We start from the raw sequence: 26,760 nt of genomic DNA, 5'->3' as shown, positions 1-26,760 counted from the left end.
GGCGAAGAGGCCGCCGGGAAAGGAGGGGCGGGATGGCGCACGCGCCCAAGGGCCTCGGCCGCTAGCCCGAGCGTAAACAAGGCGCCGCTGATGAGGGAGATGAGGAGACGGACGGAGATGGAGACGATGAGCCGGGCCGGGCGCCTCCGAGGCTGAGCCTCGCCGCCCTTCTTGCGCTCTCCCCCGCCCGCCCGCCCGCCCGCCCGGCGAAGGACGAGCCACGAGGCCGCCATGAACTTAGCCAGCCAGAGTGGCGAGGCCGGCCCCGGCCAACTGCTCTTCGCCAACTTCAACCAGGACAACACGTAAGGGGAGGGGGGCGTGGCCAGAGGGAGCGCGCACGCGCGTGGCCGCCGCGGCAAAAGGGGGGGCTGGGAGAGAGGAGCCAAGATTCGAAAGAGGGGAGGGGGAGGGGGCGTGGCCAGGGATTCCCCCTTTTCCCCCCCCACCTGACTCCCATCCTTCCATCCCTCTCCCAGCTGGTTGTGGATTATGGGCCTTGGGGTGGGGAGAAGTGAAAAGACTACCCTAAGCCATGCCCCCCGTTGGGATTTCCACCCCACCTCCCCCAGAAAAGGGTGGGGGGGTGAAGAAGGGGGCACCCAGAGGCCATCTAGCCCCGCCCTTCGCCCTGGGCTGGGGAGCCCCATTGAGCCATCCTGGGAAGGGGAAGGCAGCCCAGCCTTTTTCCTTGGGAGGCCTCTGCCCCTGTGTGATGGTTTGCCAATTGCACAGTAGGCAGAGAGGGCAGCGCTCCAGAGGGTCAACGCCATGGCCCAGAGGATCATGGGTTGCCCCCTCCCCCTCTGTTGGGAGAAGCGTCCTTCTGGGTTCAGCTCCAAGTTTGCGGGGGGTGGGGGGGAAGACCCTGGAAACATGGAGGCTGTTTGGAAAGCTGGTTTAATGGTGGACAGGATCAGTAGCAATAGCAATAGCAGTTAGGCTTATATACCGCTTCATAGGGCTTTCAGCCCTCTCTAAGCGGTTTACGGAGTCAGCATATCGCCCCCAACAACAATCCGGATCCTCATTTCACCCACCTCGGAAGGATGGAAGGCTGAGTCAACCCTGAGCCGGTGAGATTTGAACAGCCGAACTGCAGATAGCAGTCAGCTGAAGTAGCCTGCAGTGCTGCATTTAACCACTGCACCACCTCGGCTCTTACACGGGATCACACGGCTTGAGCTCCTGAACAGGAAGGGGGGGGGGTGTCCCATGCTTCCAGATGTTGGGGAAAGAAGAAAAAAGAGGCAGAGATGCTGAAAGTCCCTGGTTTTATGCCCTCTCTGGCCTTTGATCTTGTATTCGGATTGGTTGTCAGACTCCCATGGGGCCATGCAGGGGCAACTCTCTAGGCTGTGCTTTGAGTCCAAGCTTGGTTGAGCCTTGCTTCTTCCCAGGTGCCCTGTGGTGAGATGGGCAAAGGGCTACTACCATCATGCCTTAACCCCATAATCCTAGAGGTGATGGGGGGATATCTTTGTTATGTAGAATAGACTGGCTCAGGTCCGTAGACATCTCCGTGGTCATGGGGCCCTCATGACTCAATGCCGAAGGCGCACGGAACACTGTTCCCTTCCCATCAAAGGTGGTTCCTGTGACGTAACCATCCTCTGCTACCAAATGTGATGTTCCCGTGGGTCGACCATGAGGCCAATGTGGAGAAAAGACAGGACACGAACTTTCTCGAGATGGAGCGACCCCGATTGGGGGTCTGAGAGACCCTTTTATTGAGATAGGACAAAGGCAGGAGGAGCAATAGCATGTGCTTAAAAACAGCCTGTAAAAGTACAATTTCTAATCTACTGCTTCAGGAAAGTTCTTTCTATATATGGTCAAATCCTGGACGTCAATGGTAGGGCACATCTCAGAATGTTATGTTATGCATTATCAGGATGTTATGGCTTTTTAGGAGTTTGTTTTCTCCTGTGTGATTCAGCGTGACTCTGCAGGCCCTAGTATGAACTAGGCCATGGAGGACACACACCTGCACAAGGAACTATATTACAACAGGTTCCTATTTTTTCTATTTGCATTTTTTGCATGCTTTCGAACTGCTAGGTTGCCGGAAGCTGGGACAAGTTAACGGGAGCTCCCTCCCTTGCGTGGCCCTAGGGATTCGAAACGCCCAACTGCCGACCTTTCTGATTGACAAGCTCAGCATCTTAGCCACTGAGCCACCGCGTCCCTCCTCTTATAAAACAAATATAATTAAAAAATCAACAACTCAAAGTTAGTAATATTGAAATGGAGCGGCGGGGAAGAGGAGGGGAGCCAATTCCCCCCACCCCTCTTGACACAGTCTGATTTCGCACAATTCTCTCACAACATGTTGAGAAAGTAATTCAACTTTCTGTCTGTTTTGCTTCAATGTGAGCACATTTTCCTGCGCTTACTCTAAACACCCCAGGGCTGCGTTGGAAAGCCAGCTTCGATGTTTTCTGTGGGGTTCACTTGGGAGGAAAACCCCATAGCTCCTTCGGCTCTTCCCACCTCCCCCTTTTGTGTGGCTTGTTCTGTTAGCCCTCAAGGTGGTTCTTCCATGTGTGTATGTGTGCATTTGTGAGTTGGCAGGAGGAGACAAAACTGAAATGCTGCAGAGGCCACGTCTCTTGAATGCAAAGTGGGCTTAATTCTTGCAAAGAAAGGGAAGCATGAGTTAGATTGCTAAGGTATCAAAGAGGAGAAAGTTAATAGATTTTGAATAGAATCAAATGGAATAGAGAATAGAATAGAATAAGGAATAAAATAGAATAGAATAAAGAGTAGAGTAGAATAGAATAGAGAATAGATAGGATAGAAAATAGAATAGAGAATAGAATAGAAAATTGAATAGAATAGAAAATAGAATAGTAGAGTAAATAGAATAGATAGGATAGAAAATAGAATAGAGAATAGAATAGAATGGAATGGAAAATAGAATAGAATAGTAGAGTAAATAGAATAGAGAATAGATAGATAGAAAATATAATAGAGAGTAGAATAGAAAATAGAATAGAATAGAATGTAGAGTAGAGTAAATAGAATAGAGAATAGATAGGATAGAAAATATAATAGAGTAGAGTAGAATAGAAAATAGAATAGAATAGAAAATAGAATAGACTGTAGAGTAGAGTAAATAGAATAGAGAATAGATAGGATAGAAAATATAGAGAGTAGAATAGAATAGAATCACTGCACTTGTTGAGTTAGTGACATGGTTGTTAAGTGAACGTGGCTTTCCCGTTGACTTTGCCAGTCAGAAGGTCGCAAAAGAGGATCATGTGACCCCGGGACACTGCAACCGGCGTAAGTACCTGCCAGTTGCCAAGCCTCTGAATTTTGATCACATGACTTATCAGGATGCTGGAAGGGTCTAAGTCACTTTTTTTCCACTTTGAAAAGTTGTAACTTTGAACCGTCACTAAGTGAACTGTTGAAAGTCAAGGACAACCTGTATGTGCTATAATGGGTGGAAACTAATCAAGGGGAGAAGCAACTTAGAACTAAGGAGAAATTTCCTGACAGTGAGAACAGTGAATCAGTGGAAGAACTTGCCTCCAGAAGTTGTGAATGCTCCAACACTGGTAGTCTTTAAGAAGATGTTGGATAATCATTTGTCTGAAGTGGTGTAGGGTTTCCTGCCTAGGCAGGGGGTTGGACTAGAAGACCTCCAAGGTCCCTTCCAACTCTGTTATTCCATTCTATTCTATTCTGAGAGCTGTATTTTGGGCATTTAAAAAAAAAGGGCACGCAGAGCCGGTGTGGAAAACTTTGAGAGCCGTTTCAGCCAAAGGTTTTTAATAGGGACAGAGAAGGGGCCACCCTGGTAGGGCGAGCGAGCCCCTTGACCAGAAAGGACGGTCCACGCCAGCATTTCACAACCACATTATGTTCTGTCCTGCTGACAAGCGTAGGCTTAATTATTTATGTTCATCTCTCCCAGCAATTGCTAATTGATCTCTGGTGCCGTTTCAGAGAGTGTGGCCTGTACGTGACTTTGTGTGTGGGTAGGTGTCTCTCATTGAAGGAATACACAATAGAAGCAAAGGGGAGCAGGGGGGGGGGGAGAATGGCCCCCTATTTATTTTCTTTGGTGGCCCTGAGCCCTTTTTCGAGGATGGAGTCCAGGCCAGGCGGATGGGCTGTGTGGTAGTCAGGATGTCTCAACTTCTAATAAGAGGTGTGTGTCAGGAAAATGGACACAAACCGCACAATTCCTACTCCTTGTAAAAGAACCCTATCGTAAGAGGAAAGGGACATCAGCACTGTCCTTCTAGCTCTGATGGTGTTACCTAGTTGGGTAACAAAAACGTCTGCAAGAAAACCATCAAGCTCAGAGAGCTCCAAGGGGAGGGAGGGTGGGAAGGAAGGAAAGAAAGAAGGAAGGAAGGAAGAAAAACAATATTAGCTAGGGTTATGAAACCTCTGCAAGCTCAGAGAGTTCCAACGGGAGGGAGGATGGGAAGGAAGGAAGGAAGGAAGGAAGGAAGGAAGGAAGGAAGGAAGGAAGGAAAACAATATTAGCTAGGGTTATGAAACCTCTGCAAGCTCAGAGAGCTCCAAGGGGAGGGAGGGAGCGTAGGAAGGAAGGAAGGAAGGAAGGAAAAGAGAAAATAAAACAAGGAAAAGAAGGAAGGAAGACTAATGATATTAGCTAATTGGGTTATGAAATGTCTGCAAGCTCAGAGAGCAGCAAGGGGAAGATGAAGGGAAGGAAGGAAGGATCATTAATGATATTAACTAGATGCGTTGTGAAACATCTGCAAGCTCAAAGAGCAGCAAAGGGAGAGAGAGAGGAAGGAAGGAAGGAAGGAGGAAGAGGAAGGAAGGATGATTAATGATATTAGCTAGTTGGGTTATGAAACGTCTTCAAGCTCAGAGAGCAGCAAGGGGAAGGAGGGAGGATATTAGCTAGTTGGGCCGTGAAACATCCTCAAGAAAACTTCCAAGCTCAGAGGGCACTAAGGACTCCCCAGTTCAACCCAGAGCGACAGATATTCTCTTCTGTCAAAACCAGTGAGTCTACCAGTAGATGATCTTCAGAGACAGACCCATCAGCATCAAGGCTAATAACCATGGGATCAATTCACTCAACCCTTGTTTGAAGCCAGCGAAGGCTGATGGCCAGCATCGCATTTCATGGTAACAGATTGGGCTGCCATCTGTCAGAAATGGTGTAGGGTCTCCTGCTTGGATGGGGATGGGGGGTGGGGGTTGGACTGGATGACCTCCAAGGTGCCTTCCAACTCTGTTAATCTGTTCATCTCCAAACGCTGGTTGCAACATCTGTTGATTAATTTCCCACTCACTCTTCCAACTGCTGATATTATGAGATCTGTTTGATCGTCTTATTTAAAAAATAATAATAAGACTCCGACTAAAACTCTGGACTATGTTTCGTGACCTCCAATGTACCCCAAAAGGCAGCCTTGCTTCTGTTTGAATTGCATTTTTTCCCCTTCTTGGAGGGGCAAATAAAACAATATACCATTCTGCTGAATATTCCTTATTGCCAGATGACAGGATTATCTTTAATCCATTTTGTTCTCCCATCAACTGAGTCTTTCCACCCCACTCCTTTCTTCCCCCCCCCCCACACCCCTAAATCATTAGCAAGCGAGAACACACTGTGAGTTCTGCTTTGCTTTAAGAGTCCCTTAAAATTGATAGTGACTTATAAATAATGGGTGCTATCAACTCTATAAATAACCTCGAAACCATTAGATTAAAGAAATACTGGCTTTCCCTTCGGGGCGCGTTGTAGAGAACCGTTTTTCGTTTTCTGCCCAAGTTGTACTTGCGAAAAGAAAATGAATTGTCCTGCGATTCGTGCCCGTGCTGAAATACAAATGGGTTTTTATAATCGATAGCTATTTCTCTCTCGGGGGATATCACCAGCCTTAGCAATAAACCGAGAGAGAATATTCTCCTGGCCTTCTCAAACAGAAGGATTTGGCTTGGAGACAGGACTGTAGACAAAATATTATCGAACTTGGTGCAAATAAATTGCATCGTGATCAACACAGTGCAGTATAGCTAGAGACTTTGACTTATAACCATAATGGAGCCTGCTCTTCACACTTGGAAACAGCGACGTCGTAAAATGAGTTGCTCATGGTCCTATTTTCCTGACCTTGTTTTTGCAGTGGCCATTAAGTAAATCTCAGTCATTAAGTGAACTGATTATACATGAAGGTTGCAAATTTGCCGAAAAACCCAGTAAGGCCTAGTTTTCGGGAAAACATGTCTCGCGACCACAGGACACTGTAAATGGCTATAAATATGTCCTGTGTCCTGGAGTTTGGTCCCGTGACTCCAAGGGTGACTGACCATCGTAATTTCAAATCCAGGTCATAAGTAGAATAGAGGAGAGGAGAGAACAGAACTACAGAGTTGGAGGGGACCTTGGAGGTCTTCTAGTCCAACCCCCTGCTTAGGCAGGAAACCCTACACCACTTCAGACAAATGGATATCCAACATCTTAAAAACTTCCAATGGTGGAGCATTCACAACGTCTGGAGGCAAGTTATTCCACTGATTAATTGTTCTTACTGTCGGGAAATGTCTCTATAGTTCTAAGTTGTTTCTCTCCTTGATTAGTTTCCATCCATTGCTTCTTGTCCTGCCCTCAGCTGCTTTGGAGAATAGCTTGATGCCGTCTTCTTTGGGGCAGGCCCTGAGATAGTGGAAGACTGCTATCATTCCAGCCCTGGTCTTTCTTTTCATTAAACTAGACATACCCAGTTCCTGCAACCGTTCTTCATATGTTTTAGCCTCAAGTCCCCTAATCCTCTTTGTTGCTCTTCTCTGCACTCTTTCCAGAGTCTCTGCATCTTTTCTACATCGTGGTGACCAAAACTGAATGTAGCTCCAAGGTAGATCCGTCAGAACTTCAAACGGTCGCTAAGGAGCGAGTCATAAGTCCCATGGTTCTGTTTTGAGTTGTCCCTGCTTACAACAGGCTCAGTTTATTGATCTGTGGCCAATATTGGTGGTGTATGCAAGAAACATAAGGCTGATAATTAGATTTCACAGGTGTCCGGCATTTGAACTCCAAAGAGCTGCTATGAATCTGGGTTCTTGGGTCATCATGATCACATAAAATCAGGATCCTTGTTTGATCTCTCGTTTATTTTTTCAGGTCCTTGGCTGTTGGAAGCGTGTTGGGCTACAAATTCTTCTCTCTCTCTTCTGTGGATAAACTGGAGCAGATCTACGAGTGCAGTAAGTGGTGGTTTTTTGTGTGTGTGTGTGTGTGTTGTGTTCTTTTCTCCATCTCGGTCTCCCTTTTCCTAAATTACAGCCTCAGACCAAGGCAGGATTGTGAGGATGTACGGACTTCAGTTCCTAGTTGAAAGCCTCTTTTTCCAGTGCTGCTGTAACTTTGAAATGCATGGTTGCAAGACAAGGGCTTCCTCTTATAATGGGGGCATTCCCATTTCCGACATGAGGGAATCTTGTGTGAAACCGTAGCAGCTTTTCGAGGCCTTGAGTTCCTGTACTACTCATGAGCGAAGGCGAATCTGTGTCCCAGAATAATAATGTTGCAGGATCCAATCTGGGTCACTCACTGGGTTTAGTCTTTTGGATTGTGCTGGAGCCCATCCTCAGGAAATCTCGCTCTCTCTCCAGAATGTGTGCATTGTGCTATTCTGTGTGCAATACTTTAGGGTGCCTGTTGTGTGTGGCTTTTTAGTGTTTGATTGGCGTGTTGATGGCTGGCTGTTAAGTCAATGGCTGTTGACATAACATTCAATTTTGCAGCTATTAAGATTGTTGGACGGGCTGGCACAAAAACAGCCAGGGAATGATTGAAGCCTGGGAAACGGGCCCCTCGTCAGTCGATGGGAGTGCTGATTTACCACCAGCTTATCAAATACTTAGGAGGCGAGGGCTTGGCAGCACAAGGAAACACCAGCCAACCACTTAAATTGGCTAGCCATCCACAGCCCAACCTGTTGTTGGCTGTCCTTTGCTTGTGCTTCCCCGGCTGTTTTTGTCCCTGCTCCTCCAACACTCTTAGTAGCTGCAAAATTTGAATATATGTCAGCAGCCAACCACTTAACTAGCCAGCCTTCAACGCTCCAATCAACAGCTAAAAAGCCGCACGCAGCAGCAGCGGTGTCAAATTTGATTTCATTGAGTGCCGCATCAGGGCTGTGTTTGGCATCAGGGGGCCATGGTGGGCCCCCTCGACGTCACTCATGTCGGGGGCGCCTGTGGTGGGCCAAGCGCTCTGCCAGCAAAAACAGGCTCCCGAGTTCTGTTTTTGGCTACGATGGCCTCCTGCAACCCTCTGCCAGTGCAAAAGGAGCTCGCGAGGGCCTCAATTTTTGCTGGCAGGGGCACCGCGGGCAAGTTCTTTGCTGTTTCCAGGGCGGCCCCATGGGCCGGATCTAAGCACCCCGTGAGCCGTATTATTTATTTGTTTGTTTGTTTGTTTATTTATAAAATTTATATGCCGCCCAATCCCGAAGGACTCCGGGCGGCTTACAAAAAAGAGAGAGAGAAAAAAAGAGAAAAAAAAGCAAGTTTAAAATCACAACACCACATACATTCATTCTAATCGGGGCTGGACCTCAACAATGAGGTCAACAGCCCCAGGCCTGCCGGAAGAGCCAGGTTTTTACAGCTTTCCTGAAGGCCATGAGAGTGGGTAGGGTCTGGATCTCTGGGGGTAGCTGATTCCAAAGGGTCGGAGCAGCCACAGAGAAGGCTCTCCTCCGGGGATCCGCCAGCCGACACTGTCTGGCTGATGGCATCTGAAGGAGGCCCAATCTGTGGGATCTTACTGGCCGCTGGGAGGTATGTGGCAGTATCCAGCTCCCGGGCCTTGAGTTTGAGACCCCTGCACAATGGGCACCATATCAATACCAAACATAGAATAGCCCAAAGCTCACACTCTGCTAGAGAGAAGTTCCCTGAGGGTATGGACTCCAGTATGAGTTCGAAAGACTAAACCGCTCGTCCCGGCAGCCAACCCAGATTGGATCCTACACATACTTACTCACCTGAAGCACCCACTTTATCTCGGACTTCCTGGATTCCTCTGACTATCTCCGAGAGCAGAAGGATGTCTCTTGGTCGGAAGAACTCATGAATCAAAAGCTCTAACGATATTAACTTCCTGGTCTATTTCCCAGTTGGCCAACACCAGCCGCAATGCCATTTGATATGTTAAGATTTATATTAATAGCGCTATCCAGGAAGACTCACTCGCGGGCCCGAAATGTGTTTAGCGGCACCAATTTTTACTTTGCTCTTTATTTACAGCTCTCAAAGCTCCAGCAAGTGGAGGTCTTTTACCCCTCTTGTTCTTTTCGCCTTCACCCACTTAACAGCTTCGCGCTGAAATATGGCAGGCTATTTATAGGCAGCTGTGCTTGGAAATGGCAACCTATTGATCCACAAGAGAGAGAGAGAGAGAGAGAGAAACAGAAAGAGAGAGACAGAGAGAGAAACAGAGAAAAAAGAGAGAGACAGAAAGAGAGAAACAGAAAAAAGAGACACAGAGACAGAAAGAAAGAGAGACACAGAGAGAGACAGAAGGAGAGAGAGAAACAAAAAGAGAGACAGAGAGAGAAACAGAAAAAGAGAGAGACAGGAAGAAAGAGAAACAGAAAAAGAGAGACAGAGAAACAGAAAGAGAGAGAGAAAAAGAGACAGACAGAAAGAAACAGAGAAAAGGGGGGAGAGAGAGACAGAGAGAGGGGGGGTCTCTCGCTGGCAGTCATTTAATGCCTCCATGTTCTGTTTCAATTGGAAACGGTATATCTCTTACATCCGTGTAACTCTGCCCTTAAATCATCTGCGTACTGCTCAAACTCTCGTGTCTGTTTCTAACTTTCAATTGGGTGAAACATTGTGGATTGTGGGAAACAGTGATTTGAATCAACGACCTTCAAATGGGCTGAGAACGGATCCCTAATCCGGGACCCATGACTGTGGGATAGAAATTTAGCCAAGTTTTTTTTTTTTTTTTTAGTAATTAAGTTTTTTTAATCTCACGCTTAAATTTCCACCACCAAATCTTTCCAGGATTTGGGAGGTATGTTGTACCTTCCTTTATCAACAGTCGGCACTCTTAAATCAGCTTTCAAATCAGCTTTCTTCTTTATACAAATTTACTATGCTATTCCACAATTTAAATGTGGTATTAGCTTTTATATAAAGAGTTCCAGCATTTTAAAAATGCCTTTTCAACACGCAGCTCCTGTCCAGTTTAAAAATCCAATCATCTGTATTTTAGCAAGTGTTTTTTTTTTAATTTTCTTCCTTTAGTTCTTTTTTTCCCCTTCCGTTTCAAAGTTCTAAGATTTTACTCCAAAAATAGCTCGGTCGTCGCCACTTTAAAAGTAATTATGAGTCTCTCCTGAATATTCCTTTTGGGGTTACATTTTGAATTAAAAAAGATTCTTCTCACCCAGTTCTAAACTCTGCTCCAGCACACTTCTTGGATGTTAAGCTGCCCTCGGCTTCCACACTGTTCACACAACGATATGTTTGTAGGAAAGAGGAAAAAAAAAACCTTTTAAAAAGAAAAAGAAATTTAGCCGAGTTGTAGTGCTTCAGTGCCGGTGGAGTCCCGTGATTGTAATTTCCAACACGCCCAGTCAGTTTCTTACAAGGAAAGTCATTGGGGAAGACGGCAGGAAGTTGAAAGTTATTCCCATTACTTTTAAAAAGCAGCTAACCCAGTTGGTTGTTCTGTCTCTGTTTCGTGCCACCCCGTTCCCTTTCCACCCTCGCCCCGCAGATGACACCGAAGACGTGTGCATCGTGGAACGGCTCTTCTCCAGCAGCCTCGTCGCCATCGTTAGCCTCCGGGCACCTCGCAAGCTGAAAGTCTGCCACTTCAAGAAAGGGACGGAGATCTGCAACTACAGCTACTCCAACACGATCCTGGCTGTGAAGCTGAACAGGCAGGTGAGTGGGGGTGAGCTCTGCTGGTGGCGCAGCAGTGAAAATGCAGTATTGCAAGCTAACTCTGCTGACTGCCAGCAGTTCGATCCTTAAAACATTTCTCACTTAGCCACATCAAATTTGGGCTCAGTTGGGCTCAGTCGTTGTTGTAATTCAAGGACTACCTGTATAAGCTTTCCCTTCCCTCTTTCCTCTTTCCTTTCCTCTTCCTTTTTCTCTTTCCTTTCCTTCCTCTCTTCCAAATTCCTCCCTCCCTTCTAAATTCCTCCTTCCCTTCTTTCCTAATTCCTTCCCTCCCTCCCTCCTTCCTTTCCTATGGTGGCACAGTGGTTAGAATGTATTGCAGGCTGACTCTGCCCACTGCCAGGAGTTTGATCCTGACCGGCTCAAGGTTGACTCAGCCTTCCGTCCTTCCGAGGTGGGTAAAATGAGGACCCAGATTGTTGGGGGCCAATAGGCTGGCTCCATAAACTGCTTAGAAGGGGATGTAAAGCGGTGTATAAGTTCTAACCGCTATTGCTATTTGCTGAAAAGAGAATACAAAGAGAGATTTGTACTTTTCAGGCTTGAAACGTCCCGTTAATGTAGAATTAACTCATGTTTTGTTTTTATTGAAAGAATGTTTAATTTTAAAAAAACAAACTTATACATACAAAACATAAAAACATCTTCCAGTTACATCCACCATGTTGGTTGGTTACAAAACCTTTTGTGCATCCACTCCATATTCACTTGAAATTTATATAAATTCTCATATTATCAATCTAATATATATGTATACATTATTATCATCATTAGTCTTTTATTTGACTATAACTATTATTCCTTCATTTTTGTACGAGATATTATAATCGTTTAACTAATTTAGATTATAACAATTCATTATGTCCTCCTAAATCCATCCAATAATAGTACATCTTTATGTTATCTTCTGAATTAACTCACGTTGAGCAGGGGGTTGGACTAGAAGACCTCCAAGATCCTTTCCAAGCTCTATTCTGATTGATTGAATATTACTCTAGGAAGCAGTATACAGATAATCCTTGACTTACCTAAATTCATTTAATCCCCGTTCAAAGTTACGACAGCACTGAAAAAAGCGACTTACGATGGTTTTTCACCCTTGGGAGTGTTGCAACATCCCCGTGGTCAGGTGATTTACATTAGGATGCTTGTCAACTGGTTTTCACATTTACGACGATTGCCGTCTTTCTGATCCCCTTTTCCGACCTCCTGACAAAAACCAAGTCCATGTGGGGGGAAGCAAGAGTCACTGAACAACGACGTTACTTAATTTAACGTCTGCCGTGGTTTGTTTAACAACCGTGGCAAGGGAAATCATAAACTGGGACAAAAACTCACTTCGCCAATTTCTCTCGCCTAAAATTACGGAAGAAACTGATGGCTTTTGCAATTGAGCTCAGAAGGTTGAGCCTGCTCAGAGCCCTTTCTATAAGCACTGGGAGTAAGAACAATTAACCAGTGGAACCCCTTGGCTCATGAAGCTGTGCACACTCCATTAAACTGGAGGTTTTTGAAAAAGAGCTCATTCCTTTTGTTTGGAATGGTGCACAATCTGCTCCCTGAGCAGAGGGCTGGACTAGAAGATCTCCAAGGTCCCTTCCATCCCAATTATTTCGTGACCCGACAAATGCGCGCACGACAAAAGCGCGCCGACAAAACAGCGGCACAAAAACCATGACGTCATAAACGCACCCACAACGCGCCGACAAAATCGCGCCCACAAAAGCACGATTTAAGTTAAGGTTTAGGTTTAGGCTTAGGTTCAGGGTTAGGTTTAGGGTTAGGGTTATTAGGTTGTTATTAGTTCTTTGTTGAAGGCGTGCTTTTGTCGGCGCGCTGTTGTTGGCGCGCTTCTGCGCTCATTCGGCGCGATTTCGACCTCGCGGTTTTCTCACCACGGTTTCGTCGGTGCGCTTTTGTCGAGCGGGCATTTGTCGGTGAACCAATTATTTCATGTTCTACATTCCATTGTTTGAGAGAGTGTTTTAGAACAGAGTTCCCCAACATGAATTGCGCGGAAATTCCAGCAACATAAATCTTGGGTTCAATCGTATTCGTAATTTGAGGACTACCTCTATAAGTCTAAGTGCTATTGCGATCTGCTTCTCTCTCTCCTTCTTCTTTTATTTCGCTCCCCCAGAGATTGATCGTCTGCCTGGAAGAATCTCTGTACATACATAACATACGGGATATGAAAGTTCTGCACACCATCAGGGAGACGCCTCCTAATCCTGCGGGTAAAGATGCTCCTTACTCTCCTTCGATCCTACTCTGACGCTGATACCTTTCGGCTCCCCCTTTTAGCTGGTTCCGTCCAAAAGAGCCGAGGTGGCACAGTGGTTAGGGTGCAGTACTGCAGGCCACTTCAGCTGACTGTTATCTGCAGTTCAGTGGTTCTAATCTCACCGGCTCAAGGTTGACTCAGCCTTCCATCCTTCCGAGGTGGGTGAAATGAGGACCCAGACTGTGGGGGCGATATGCTGACTCTGTAAACCGCTTAGAGAGGGCTGAAAGCCCTATGAAGCGGTATATAAGTCTAACTGCTATTGCTATTGTTCATCTAGTGTCAGGCGCGAAAGACCAGAACCACATAAGAAGTTGCAATTAAACCGATTAACTTCTCCTGATTCCCATGCAGGGAAATCCCTACCCAACTAGGTAAAGGTTAATGGCATTCAAGGAAGTCTTAGTCTTTTGTGGCTACGTAGAGATTCTAGACTGATTCCTCTTTTGACGCCCACCTCCAGATTCGATAAGTCCTACGTTAGTTGAGCTCATCTGATGTTTTGACATCGCCCAAGCTCGCTCTTGCTTAATTAGCACAAGGGGAAAAAATTCTTCCTCCGCCCCCCCAACAATTTGCCTCCTCGCAGCAAACAGCCTGGTCAACTTCATCACAGCGTGATTTAGCACGAGCGGCTGATTGGCGGTTGGATCTGCCTCCCAGAATACCGCCTTATCAGGCTGTTCCAGGCTGCGGGGATCACCGCTGCCCATTGCTGCCCATAGCCGCTGCCATCTATCTCCGCCGCCAGGTGCCACCTTTTGGGCCTCTGTGCGTCCCATTTTCAGTCCATTCCAGGCGGCGGGAATCCCCGCAGCCTGGAACAGCTGATAGGCGGTATTCCGGGAGGCTGATCCAGTCGCCAATCAGCTGCTTGTGCTAAATCAGGCTGTGCTGAAACTGAAACAGGCTGTTTTGCTGCCAGGAGGCAAATTGTTGGGAGGCAGAGCCCGAAGTGTGGGGGCCGGCGGGTGAGTGGGGCTTCGACAGCATTCACTATATAAGACGCACAGACATCACCCATTTTTTTTGGGAGGGGAGTGCATCTTATACTCCGAAAAATACAGTAATCTTGATTCTTTCGTGACGGTTTTGGGAAAGTGTTCCAATATCTCAGGGGCTACCCCAAAGAAGAGGGAGTCAAGCTATTCTCCAAAGCACCTGAGGGCAGAACAAGAAGCAATGGGTGGAAACTAATCAAGGAGAGAAGCAACTTAGAACTAAGGAGAAAGTTCCTAACAGTTAGAACAATTAATCAGTGGAACAGAAATTGCCTCCAGAAGTTGCGAATGCCCCAACACTGGAAGTCTTTAAGAAGATGTTGGCTAGCCATTTGTCTGAAGTGGTGTAGGGTTTCCTGCCAAGGCAGGGGGTTGGACTAGAAGACCTCCAAGGTCCCTTCCAACTCTGCTATTGTATTGTAAAGGAAAGTGCCCAATCGTGTCGATCCCTGTTTCCCCTCCAGGATTGTGTTCCCTCTCCATAAACAATGATAACTGTTACCTCGCCTATCCGGGGAGCGCGAGCATTGGCGAAGTCCAAGTTTTTGACACCATCAACCTGGTAAGATCCTGCAGGCTCTGGACTCCTGACGGTTGGGGTGGTTTGGGGTTGTGGGGTGCGGGAGGGCAGGAGCCTCCCTTCTGCACTAAGGTCTTGTGTTCCGTTCCCGGGCTTCCCCGCAGAGGGCTACCAACATGATCCCCGCTCACGATAGTCCGCTGGCTGCCCTGGCTTTCGACGCAAGTGGTACAAAGCTCGCCACCGCCTCCGAGAAGGTGCGTCGTTTCCAATCCTTTCCCTGGGAAGGAAAAAACAAAAGGGCGGGCGAGGGGGGAGAGGAACTTGGGTGGATCCAGAGGAGTTCTCGAAGGGGACCAGGCGGGCAGAGAAAGCCGGAAGTCCCGTTGAGGAGATGGCTTCAAGAGGTGGGCTCCTTTTCTCCTGCAGGGCACGGTGATCCGGGTATTTTCCATTCCAGAGGGGCAGAAGCTCTTCGAATTCCGACGGGGCATGAAGAGGTGATGGCAATTGAAAGATTGGGGGGGTTCCTCCTTTCCCCTCCCCCTCCTATTCTTCCTTCCTTTCCCCTTCCTTCCCTCCATCCTTTCACCTCCCCCCTCCTATACTCCCCTTCCTTCCTTTTCCTTTCTTTCTCTTCCTTCTTCCTTTCCCCTTCCTTCCTTCCATCACTCTCCCCTTCCTTTCACCTCCATCTCCTTTTCTCTTCCTCCTTCCCTTCCCTCCCTCCGTTCTTCCTTCCTTCTCCCTTGCCCCTCCTCCCTCCTATTCTCTCCTTCTTTCTTTCCTTCTTCCTTTCCCCTTCCTTCCTTCCATCACTCTCCCCTTCCTTTCACCTCCCCTCCTTTTCTCTTCCTCCTTCCCCTCCCTCCCGCCGTTCTTTCTTCTTCCTTCCCCCTTCCCTCCATCCTTTCACCTCCCCACCTCCTATATTCTCCTTCCTTCCTTTCCCCTTTCTTCCTTTCTCTTCCTTCCTTTCTCTTCCTTCTTCCTTTCCCCTTCCTTCCATCACTCTCCCCTTCCTTTCACCTCCCTCTCCTTTTCTCTTCCTCCGTCCCTTCCCTCCCTCCATTCTTCCTTCTCCCTTGCCCCTCCTCCCTCCTATTCTCTCCTTCCTTCCTTTCTCTTCCTTCCTTTCTCTTCTTTCTTTCATTCTTCCTTTCCTCTTCGTTCCTTCCATCACTCTCCCCTTCCTTTCACCTCCCTCTCCTTTTCTCTTCCTCCTTCCCTTCCCTCCTTCCGTTCTTCCTTCTCCCTTGCCCCTCCTCCCTCCTATTCTCTCCTTCCTTCCTTTCTCTTCCTTCCTTTCTCTTCTTTCTTTCCTTCTTCCTTTCCCCTTCCTTCCTTCCATCGCTCTCCCCTTCCTTTCACCTCCCCCTCCTTTTCTCTTCTTCCTTCCCTTCCCTTCCTCCATTCTTCCTTCTTCCTTTCCCCTTCCCTCGATCCTTTCACCTCCCCACCTCCTATATTCTCCTTCCTTCCTTTCCCCTTTCTTCCTTTCTCTTCCTTCCTTTCTCTTCCTTCTTCCTTTCCCCTTCCTTCCTTCCATCACTCTCCCCTTCCTTTCACCTCCCCCTCCTTTTCTTCCTTCCCTTCTCTCCCTCCTTCCCCCCCTCCTATTCTCTCCTTCCTTCCTTCCCCTTTCCTTCCATCACTATCCCCTTCCTTTCACCTCCCTCCTTTTTTCTCCTTCCTTTCCTCCCTCCTTCCTTCCTTCCTTTCCACTTCCCTCCCTCCTTTCACCTCCCCCATTCGCTCCCTTCCTTCCTTCTTCCTTTCCCCTTCCTTCTTTCCCCCTCCTATTCTCTCCTCCCTCTCTTCCTCCTTCCCTCCCTCTTCGCCATGGTTGACCCACCATCTCTTCGCTTCCTCCCTCCAGGTGCGTCAGCATCTCTTCGTTGGCCTTCAGCATGGATGGCATGTTCCTGTCGGCTTCCAGTAACACAGAGACAGTGCACATTTTCAAACTGGAGACTGTGAAAGAGAAGTAAGTTTTGGGGAGGGCAGCGCAATCCCTGGATTGGCTCAAACCCGGGGCGGCTGAAAGGGACATCAGAAAGAAAAATTGGGGAGGGGATAGAGGAGCGGTTCTCCACCTGTGGGTCGGGATCCCTTTGCGGGTCGAAGGACCCTTTCACAGGGGTCGCCTAAGACCATCGGAAAACACATATTTTCTTTTTTTTTTATTGAAAAATTTAAAAAAGGTTTTACAAATATTTACCTCCCTCCCCCACCCGAGCCCATCTCCCCCCCCCCAACCTCCCCCCCCCCTTGACTTCCCAGAGCAAATACAGGGTATAAATCTTTAACAATCATATTCTAAAATAAACTAAAAGTAACTTGGCTACATCTTCCATTTGTGCTTTAACTCCTCTTTTGGTAAGCCAACTATAAACAAATTAAAGCATTCCTTGCTTTTTCAATCATAAGCTATCTGGAATTTCTTAGTCCCGTATTTATTTTGAATATAATCAATCCATCTTCTCCACTCCAGTTTATATTTCTCATCTGAGTGATCCTTAAGATATGCTGATATTTTAGCCATCTCTGCTAAGTTTGTTACTTTTAATGTCCATTCTTGGGAAAACACATATTTTCTTTTTTTTTTATTGAAAAATTTAAAAAAGGTTTTACAAATATTTACCTCCCTCCCCCACCCGAGCCCATCTCCCCCCCCCCCAACCTCCCCCCCCCCCTTGACTTCCCAGAGCAAATACAGGGTATAAATCTTTAACAATCATATTCTAAAATAAACTAAAAGTAACTTGGCTACATCTTCCATTTGTGCTTTAACTCCTCTTTTGTTAAGCCAACTATAAACAAATTACATCATTCCTTGCCTTTTCAATCATAAGCTATCTGGAATTTCTTAGTCCCGTATTTATTTTGAGTATAGTCAATCCATCTTCTCCACTCCAGTTTATATTTCTCATCTGAGTGGTCCTTAAGATATGCTGATATTTTAGCCATCTCTGCTAAGTTTGTTACTTTTAATGTCCATTCTTGGGAAAACACATATTTTCGATGGTCTTAGGAACCGAGACACCGATTTTATGGTTGGGGGTCACCACAACATGAGGAACTGTATTAAAGGGTCGCGGCATTGGGAGGGTTGAGAACCCCTGGGATAGAAGGTTGTGTCCCGTATACCTCTGCCTGCAGTTTTTTGAATCAGATTGTGGTTTTCTGCAGCGACACAAAAGATAGTTACGTCCTGTTGTCTTTAAAAAAAAAGAAATCTTGGAAGATTACTCCAGTTAGCCTATGCTTAAGATCAGAAATGATTAAAATTGTTTAAAGTTAATTCAGCAAGAAGAAGCTAAGGTCAATGTAGAAATGTCATTAATTTCTTTATTTCTTTTCTCTCAATAGATTTTAGACTGTGTTTGTTAAAAATCCATACCGTGTACGGGTTCTGGGAAGTCGGGGGGGGGGAGGAAGAGGGGGGTTGGGGGGGAAGGAAGGGGTATATATTAGGCTAGACAAGAATTTGGTGGTAAACTAGAACTATTTTGACACACAAAAAATTGTACTCCGATGTCTTACTGATTGAGGAATGATGAAATGTTTGATTTAAAAGAAATAAAACTTTTGAACCTTAAAAAAAAAAAATCTTCTTTGAAAAAAAAGAGCCATCCCCAACTTCTTGGATGGACAGTCACGTTTTTAAGGGGACGGTTTTGAAGACCCTCTCTCTCCCCTCCTCCCTCCCAGACCTCAGGAGGAACCCACCACCTGGACGGGGTACTTTGTGGAGACCATTCGGACGTTCCCAAACTACCTGCCCGCCCAGGTGACCGAAATGTTCAACCAAGGCCGAGCCTTTGCCACGGTCCGGCTCCCCTTCTGTGGGCACAGAAACATCTGCACCTTGGCCACGTGAGTAGCGGCACGGCACGAAAGCTCTTCCTTAAGTAGCGATGGAGGCCGATGGAGCGCCTCGGGGATCCCTGGTTTACAACTGGGCAGCCTTGGTCAATAGTCCTACAGCCTTGAGACCCCTCCTCTTCCTCTCCATAAGCCTCAAAACCCACTCCCTTCTAGCACTGATGATGTTACCTAGTTGGTTCAGGAAATGTCTTCAGGAAAACAAGCAAGCTCAGAGAGCACCAAGGACCCCACAGTTCCTCCTCCTCCTCTTCTTCCACCTGCCCCACAAATCCCTTCCACACACAGATGCAAAAGTACGGGGTGCCTCTAAAAGGGATCACTCCGATTCAGCATTGAGCTCGGTGCTGCGCTGAACGACGCGCCTGTACTTCCTTCAATTGCAGGTAGCAGAGTTGACCCGATGGAACGAACAATTTGGGGCGAAGGGATGTTTCTAACACCACCACCCCCTGCTTCAAGACTTGCGAATAGGCAGACCTTTCCTTAAAAGCTGATGAATTGTGGGGACCTGATCTTGGGTAGTTTTCTTGCAAGGCGTTTCATGACCAGCCTAGGTAACGTCATCAGTGCCAGCTGACGAATCCTTTGTTTCCTTCTAGAATTCAGAAAATTCCCCGGCTCTTGGTAGCAGCCGCCGATGGGTATCTCTACATGTACAATTTGGACCCCCAGGAAGGGGGTGAATGCACACTGATGAAACAGCACAAGTGAGTCCCCTCCCTCGCTATCTCTTCCCCCTTTTGCACACATTCTTCTTTTGAGGGTTGGTCCTAAACCCATTAGGGGACACAGTGGCTAAGATGCTGAACTTGTCGATCAGAAAGCTTGGCAGTTCAGCAGTTCGAATCCCTAGTGCTGGGTAATGGAGTGAGCTCCCGTGACTTCTCCCAGCTTCTGCCAACCAAGCAGTTCGAAAGCAGGTTAAAAAATGCAAGTAGAAGAATAGGAACCACCTTTGGTGGGAAGGGAACAGTGTTGGCATTGAGTCATGCCGGCCACATGACCATGGAGACGTCTTCGGACAGCGCTGGCTCTTCGGTATTGAAATGGAGATGAGCACCGCCCCCTAGAGTCAGGAACGACTAGTACATATGTGGGAGGGGAATGTTTACCTTTACCTTGTCTAAACCCATAATATGGGCACGGAGCACATTAACACAGAGCTGTTGAATTGGTCTTCGCCAATAGCGAAGAATAAGATTTGAGCGCATGTTTTCCTGAAGTATCCAGTCATGTATGAAAACTTCGTAGTGCTCAAGTTACGACCAAAAAACGGCCATTGTGGATTGCTTAGCAGCTGGGGCATTCACTTAACTGCTGGGGAGGCGGGGAGAAAGCCTCATAAAATCAGATCAGTTACATGATGACCTTTTAATGACCGACACAATTTAATGCTTGCAATTCTTGGCTTAGTTCAGGTCGTAAGTCGAGGACCACCGATATGCCAAAAATGATTAAAGCTAGACAGTTGGGGGAATCTTATGGACCTGATAGCAATAGCGGACTTATATACCGCTTTACAGTGCTTTTACAGTCCTCTCTAAGCAGTTTACAGAGTCAGCCTCTTGCCCCCAACAATCCTCATTTTACCACCTCGGAAGGATGGAAGGCTGAGTCAACCTTGAGCCTGGTGAGACTCAAACTGCCAAATTACAGGCAGCCGGCAGTCAGCAGAAGCAGCCTGCAGTACTGCGCTCTGACCACTGCGCCACCATGGCCCTTCCTTCCTTCCTTCCTTCCTTCCTTCCTTCTTTCCTTCTTTCCTTCCCACTTAGCAGTTAGACTTATATACAACTTCATAGTGCTTTACAGCCTTCTCTAAGCGGTTTACAAAGTCAGCCTCTTGTCCCCAAAAATCTGAGTCTTCATTTTACCCACCTTGGAAGGACGGAAGGCTGAGTCAACCTTGAGCCTGGTGGGATTCAAACTGCCAAATTACAGGCAGCCGGCAGTCAGCAGAAGTAGCCTGCAGTACTGCGCTCTGACCACTGCGCCACCTTTTGACTCATAAAGCTTGGCTTCCTGCCAAGATCGCCAAGTTTTCCTACCAAAGGCCCGGCTGTGGCTGCGGAGCCCACTGGGGCACTCCGGGTGAGGTATCCTTTGTCTGTTTTCCCCAGGTTGGATGGCAGCATGGAGCCAGCCAATGAAATTCTAGAATCTGCCTCTCACGACAGACCATTGGTAGCACAGACCTACAGTGCCGCAGTGACCAGAGGCGCTGCTTACATGCCTTCTTCGCCCACGAGACACGGTAAGGACTTCCCAGGAACCTTCCCCTTGTTGACCGAGAAGTTTGCAGGGAGAACGGCATCCATATTGAATTGAATTGAATTGAATTTTATTATTTGTATGCCGCCCTTCTCCGGGAAGGACTCAGGGCAGCGAACAATTCAAAAGGGGAAAAGGAGAAACATAGAACAAACTACAGATAATTAAAATAAGCAAGAGTCACGCAACCACACAAGTCGAGAGGAGAGGGAACTCATCAGTGCGCTTCAAGGTGCTACTTGTCACCTACAAAGCCCTGCATGGTATTGGACCTGGGTACTTGAGAGACCGCCTACTGCCAATTACCTCCACTAAGCCGATACGATCCCATAGATTAGGCCTCCTCCGAATTCCATCAGCCGGCCAATGTCGACTGGCAACTACCCGGAGGAGAGCCTTCTCGGTGGCTGCTCCGACCCTCTGGAACGAACTCCCCGTGGAGATTCGTACCCTCACCACCCTCCAGACCTTCCGCGTAGCCCTTAAGTCCTGGCTGTCCCAACAGGCCTGGGGCTAAAGATTTCAACCCCACTCGAATTGTATGACTGTTGTGTTTTTAATGATGTATCGTTTTTATGTCTGTGACTCGTTTGTCCTCCCTCCCCTTGAGTTGTGAGCCGTCCTGAGTCCCCCCAGGGAAAAGGGCGGCATACAAATAAAGCATCTCAATCTCAATCAACCCCAGGCCTGCCGGCAAAGCCAGGTTTTGACGGCTTTTCGGAAGGCCTGGAGAGAGATGAGGGTCCGAATCCCTGCGGGGAGTTCGTTCCAGAGGGCCGGAGCTGCCACAGAGAAGGCCCTCCCCCGGGTAGTAGCCAGGTGGCATTGGCTGGTAGATGGAACCCGGAGGAGGCCAACCCTGTGAGATCTAATGGGTCTGTGGGAGGTATATGACTTCATGGGCCCCCTTGGCTCATTGGGTTGTCCCCTTGTCAGTCAACACTAACAGGGAAGCATTGATGGCATCGCCTTGGCAACGCAATCAACAACCGGACTTGGTGGGTCGTCTTTCTACCCCTTGTCCGTTTCTAGGTTGATGGTCATCGTTTGGTGACTCAAGAGATGGCCTCTCTCCTCTCTGGTGGAAGAGCTTCTTGTCAGGATTGCAAGTAATACGGTTCCACCACAAAACCGCGGTAGACTAAAGGGCTCTCGACGAAAGCGCGTACGTGACGTCATCACAGCGCGACGAAAACAGCACGCTGTGAGCGGTAAACTTAAAATTAATGCGGAAATCTAACACTAACCCCCCTAAACCTAAACCTAACCCTAAGCCTAACCCTAAACCTAAACCTAACCCTTAACCTAACGCTAAACCTAACGCTAACCCTTAACCTAACCCTAAACCTAACCCTTACCTTTATGTGAATCGGCTTGCTTTAATTTTATTTTAATTTTAATTTAATTTATTTTTAATTTTATTTGTCGCACTGCTGATGACGTCACATACGCGCTTTCGTCGGGCGCACTGTAGTCTACCGCGGTTTTGGCGTGCCACGAGTAATACACCCCTAGCAAACAAAGCTCAGGTCAATTCCTCAAAGAACAGTTTTATTGGATGTATCACATTGGCACAGGCTGGTGAAAACCGACTCTTGAGGTTTCCTGCGGTTTTCACCTAATTAAAAGTAAAGTTTCCCCCCTAAAAATCAAGTTGCGTGATCCAATCAAGGTGTCATACCGTTGCCTGGTAACGTCACTCCCCCTCTCTCTCTCTGGCCACCTGTGGAAATGTCCTTGGTTCCCAGGAGAAAGTATTTGGAGTGGAGTGGAGTGGAGTGAAGCTGGCAGCAGATTCAGACAGTGAGGAGGGTTGGGGAGGAACCTGGGCCAGTCCTGGAGTCTGGGGAAGGCTCTGAGGAGGGCTCTGTGTCGGAGGCAGAGAGAGGGCCAGGGCCGTCTGACAGTTATCAGCTGCCTTCGGAGTCAGACATCAGTGAGGCAGAGGAACAGCTGGAGCCTGTTCCCAGTGTGCGCATACGCAGAGTAGCCAGACGAAGGGAGCAGCTAAAGAACAGGGGTCGACTGGGGAGTAAAGCCACAGGTGGATGGTGAATGGCCCCTCCCAGAGGAGATAAAAGAGGAGCGAAAGGGGAGTGGAGTTTGCGGGAGACAATTAATTTGCTTATTTTGTTCGTGACTCTCCGAGACTCCTTGCCAAGTTTTGCAGATCTCGGCCTGGCAGCTCTCCAAACCAGAGAAGGTCTGTGACTGTAAATCCTCCCTCGAAAGACTTTGCTGGATGAGAATGAGCAGAATTCACAGCAAATTAATAAAAAGAGGTTTTTGTCGGGACCAGGAGTTTGCTTCATGCTCTTGGGAAGCCTCGGTCAGAACTGGCTCCGAAATCCCAGCTATCTCTATTCCCCCCCCCCCACCTCTCAACTCCAGTGTGGCAATCCTGAAGCCCCAAAAGGGGCTCAGGGTTGACCCTTCTTGTCCTCTCTTGATCTGCTGCCCTTCTCCAGAGAGTCACAGCCAAGGAGGGGGCAGGACTTCCAACAAGGATTGAAGGAGGGTCTGCAGAACGCTTGCCTAGGAGCTCAAGGGATCTTGGGTCAGGAATCCTTGTAGAGTTGGAACAAGGAGGATCCCCAAAACCGCTCTTCCAAAAGGCAACTGGTCTCCCTCGTTCTTTTTTCTTTCTCCCCCCCCCCCCTTGAAAACGTTCCCCTTGTCATCTAAGAAGCTTCTCCGGTTCTCCTTCATCCCCAAAACTTCAGTTCTTCTCCTCCCAGTTGCAAAGAGGCTTCTTGGTTGAGAAGCCAAACATTTTCAAGTGGGAAAAGAAAAAATCGAGAACGTCCAGTTGACTTTTGGGAAAGGCTCCCTTTTTCGGGGCCTCCTTCGGATAACGGAGAACCTCCGCGGACAACAGTATGACTGTTGTGTGTTTTAAATTGTGCATTTTTATGCTTTGTTTTTAATTTTTTGTCTGTATCCCCCTTCCCTGGTTTGAGTTGTGAGCCGCCCTGAGTCCCCTTCGGGGGAAAAGGGCGGCATATAAATATAATAAACAAACAAACAAACAAGAGGTGGACGCCTGTTGTCTTCTGAAACGGTGTCTTCTTTGTCGTCTCCCTTCAGTCTACAACGAAGACCTTGGGGCCGTCGGTGGCGTTTGCCTGGAGGACGACATCAACGCCCTGCGCCTAGACGAGGACAGCGAGCACCCCCCCATGATCCTTCGGACTGATTGAACTGGTCAATCGAACTCCCCCAAGTTGTGAACGTCGGCCGGGCGCTTCCGGGGGACGCCTGTCGACGCTGCTACGGACTTCGGCCTGAGCCACGTGTGTGTGTGTGAGATCCTCGAAGGAAGGCAGACCCCCCTCAAAGCAAAACCTACACACACACACACACACACAAACACACACCCCCATCCTAGCTTGTAGTGACGGTTCCATACCACCCCAGGCGGAAGCGCACACCTAGATTTCACTTCGGTGAAATCCACCCGCTTTGTTCGTTGTTTATTTTCTTTCCTTAGCCAGCCATCAGGAAAATAACCCCTCTATATTTTTTTTCCCCGTTGTTGCCAAACCAACGAAAAGAAAGAAAGAAACCAACACCCCTGCTCTTTAATTCAGCACCTTTGAGCTTTGCATGCCTCCTTGTGCCAAGTGAAAATAGGCGAGCCGATTCATTTTATAACCGTGGGTTTTTTTTTTTTTTTATTTCTAAAGGAAACGTGTAAGTTTTTCGAACTTCACCCTGGGCCATTGGCGAGGGGAAGGAAGAGCCGCAAGGATGAGCTCAAGATGCTTTAGCTGCTGCTTCTTCTTCTGCCTGGATGAGAAAATAATAACATTTTTATTTTTTACAAAAAAAAAGAAAATCCAAGTGGCTTTTTCTGCGCATGGCTTGAGGGGCATGCCTGGAGAATTTTGAGACACTACTTTTACTAAAGGTCAAGCGTTTCCCCCCCCTCCGAATCTTTCCTCCCCTTTCGTGAGCCATTCTCTACGCTTCTTTTCTCTGGTTCTTTTTTGCTTTCTCCCTGCCCCCCCCCCCCCAAAAAGACCATTTTGGTAATTAAAACTCTTCCTGATTCTCATTTGTGGGGTTGTGGTATGTGTCCCTCATTTGTGGGGTTGGTGGGATTTGTCTCTTCCAACGTGGCCTTTTGTTTCCCAAGCATCTCCCACCGTAAAGACAAGGTTTCGCCAAGGAGAGAGAGAGAGAGAGAAGGGAAGAGAAAGCTTTATCTGTCTTTCGGAGCTGTGTGAAGCCAGGAATCCTGGCTCAGCAGACCACAATAGGTTGCATATGTGATAGCAAACCAAACCAGGCAGCGGAGAAATCTTGAGTTTTGAGGGCATGAGATTGGATTTGGATTGGATTTATTACATTTATACGCCGCCCTTTTCCCCGAATTGGGACATCTGAGGGTGCACACATTGGCAATCCCTTAAATTTGGGATCTGTGTGTGAACTCCAGAATTGCTGGGGTGTGAGTCTCCCTTGATCTCTTTTTCCATTTTTTTTAAAAAAAAAATCTAGATTTCTTCCCTGCCCTGTTCCTGGGATCCCCGATCTCCGTTCTTTAGCTTGAGCTTTGACATACAAATCTGTCCTGCTTTATTGGCTTGCTTGAAGAGTGAAAGAAATGGGCTGTGCTTATTCCCAGCATCATGGTTTGTTACGCCCCTCACCCCCTTGGGCTTCCTACGATTGTCATAACCCGGCTAGCGTGTTGTTTTTAACCAAGTGTTAAGCTCTTAACCAGAAAGTATGTCCCTTCTTAACGTTAGTTTGATCCGAGCTGTATAAAGCTACTCGTCTCGCTTCCAAACCCTTCTTTCCCCTGTCTGTAGCTTTCGTAAAACTCTTTGTGAGAAGCTGTTCAAACTCCAGTAGATCAATCCTGGGTTTGTTTTCTGCTGCTGGACAAACCCTTATTTATTTATTTTTCTCCTTTTTTCAGAGTTCCTGTGGACGTCGACCTTAAAATCTCTTACTTCCAGCTTCCTTCTCAGGAGGTTCATCTCTCTCTCTCTCTTTTGGCAAATTGCCGTGCCGTGTGTTTTCCCCCTCCGTCACAACTGCACACTGTTAGCTTTAGGGGGGGGTCAAAAGGATGAAGCCCGAACTTTGGGGTGTCTTCTGAACGGTGTCTTCGAAGAAAGGACTCGTTTGTAGCATGTCGGTTAAGGCCCACGTGTCGTTCTTTTAAGTTGTGATTCAAGGTTGAAAGGGAATCATGTCCCTGTATTATTATGATTATGATTATTATTTGTCTCCTCGGTTGCAGATTTTCCTCCTCCTCCTCTCGAAGGTGTTACATGGCCTAACCTGTTGTGTCATTTCTCACTTTCCAACAGCTTGTGCAAAAGTTGTCGTGTCACGGGGGGGGGGAAAAAAACACGACAAAAGCTTGTTGTTCGCAACTGCCAGGACTGGGATGAAAGTGTGACCAAAATCGGAGGAAAAAAAAACCCTGCCTTTTCTTTATCGAGCTGTAATGTGCCTTCTTCCAATTTTCGTTTCTGTTTTGAACCTTTTGAGATTTGTTTCCGTGCGCCAAGAAGCAAAACGATGTTTGGGGGGTGGGTGGGTGGGGAAACAACCTTTTTTGGGGGTGTGAAAGTTTGGGTTTTTTTTTCATAGAATGTTAGCCATCTTGGGGTGTCTTCCCCTTTCCTTCCTTTTTGATTAAATTATCACTAGGTCTTCCACTATTGTGGCTTTCTCTTCTGGGAACCAAAATAAATGGAAACATTTGCTGGAAAGAAATTACAGGGGGAAAAGACCAGTGGGGGGGGGGAGTAGAGAAAAGAAGGAAAAACAAACTCCCCCCCCCTTGCTCCTTCTGCTATTATCTCGATTCAGGGGTGGGATATATATATATATATATATATATA

At 47.4% G+C, this 26,760-nt stretch overlaps 1 protein-coding gene across 1 annotated transcript; it reads left to right on the top strand.

Annotated features, from left to right (window-relative positions):
• WIPI2 (WD repeat domain, phosphoinositide interacting 2) lies at window positions 1–26,350 on the top strand. Its single transcript, XM_032238445.1, has 12 exons — window positions 1–305; window positions 7,124–7,206; window positions 10,739–10,908; window positions 13,070–13,166; window positions 14,679–14,776; window positions 14,899–14,991; window positions 15,164–15,234; window positions 16,614–16,721; window positions 18,449–18,613; window positions 19,225–19,332; window positions 20,746–20,879; window positions 23,984–26,350. The coding sequence occupies exons 1-12, from the start codon at window positions 232–234 to the stop codon at window positions 24,094–24,096; spliced, it is 1,314 nt and encodes a 437-aa protein (XP_032094336.1). The 5' UTR covers window positions 1–231; the 3' UTR covers window positions 24,097–26,350.
• Window positions 26,351–26,760: the final 410 nt, after the last annotated feature.

Source organism: Thamnophis elegans, unplaced genomic scaffold (genome assembly GCF_009769535.1).
Source record: "Thamnophis elegans isolate rThaEle1 unplaced genomic scaffold, rThaEle1.pri scaffold_177_arrow_ctg1, whole genome shotgun sequence".
Taxonomy (NCBI): domain Eukaryota; kingdom Metazoa; phylum Chordata; class Lepidosauria; order Squamata; family Colubridae; genus Thamnophis; species Thamnophis elegans.
The sequence above is the reverse complement of the archived record's forward strand: the minus strand, read 5'-3'. Positions and strand labels throughout refer to the sequence as shown.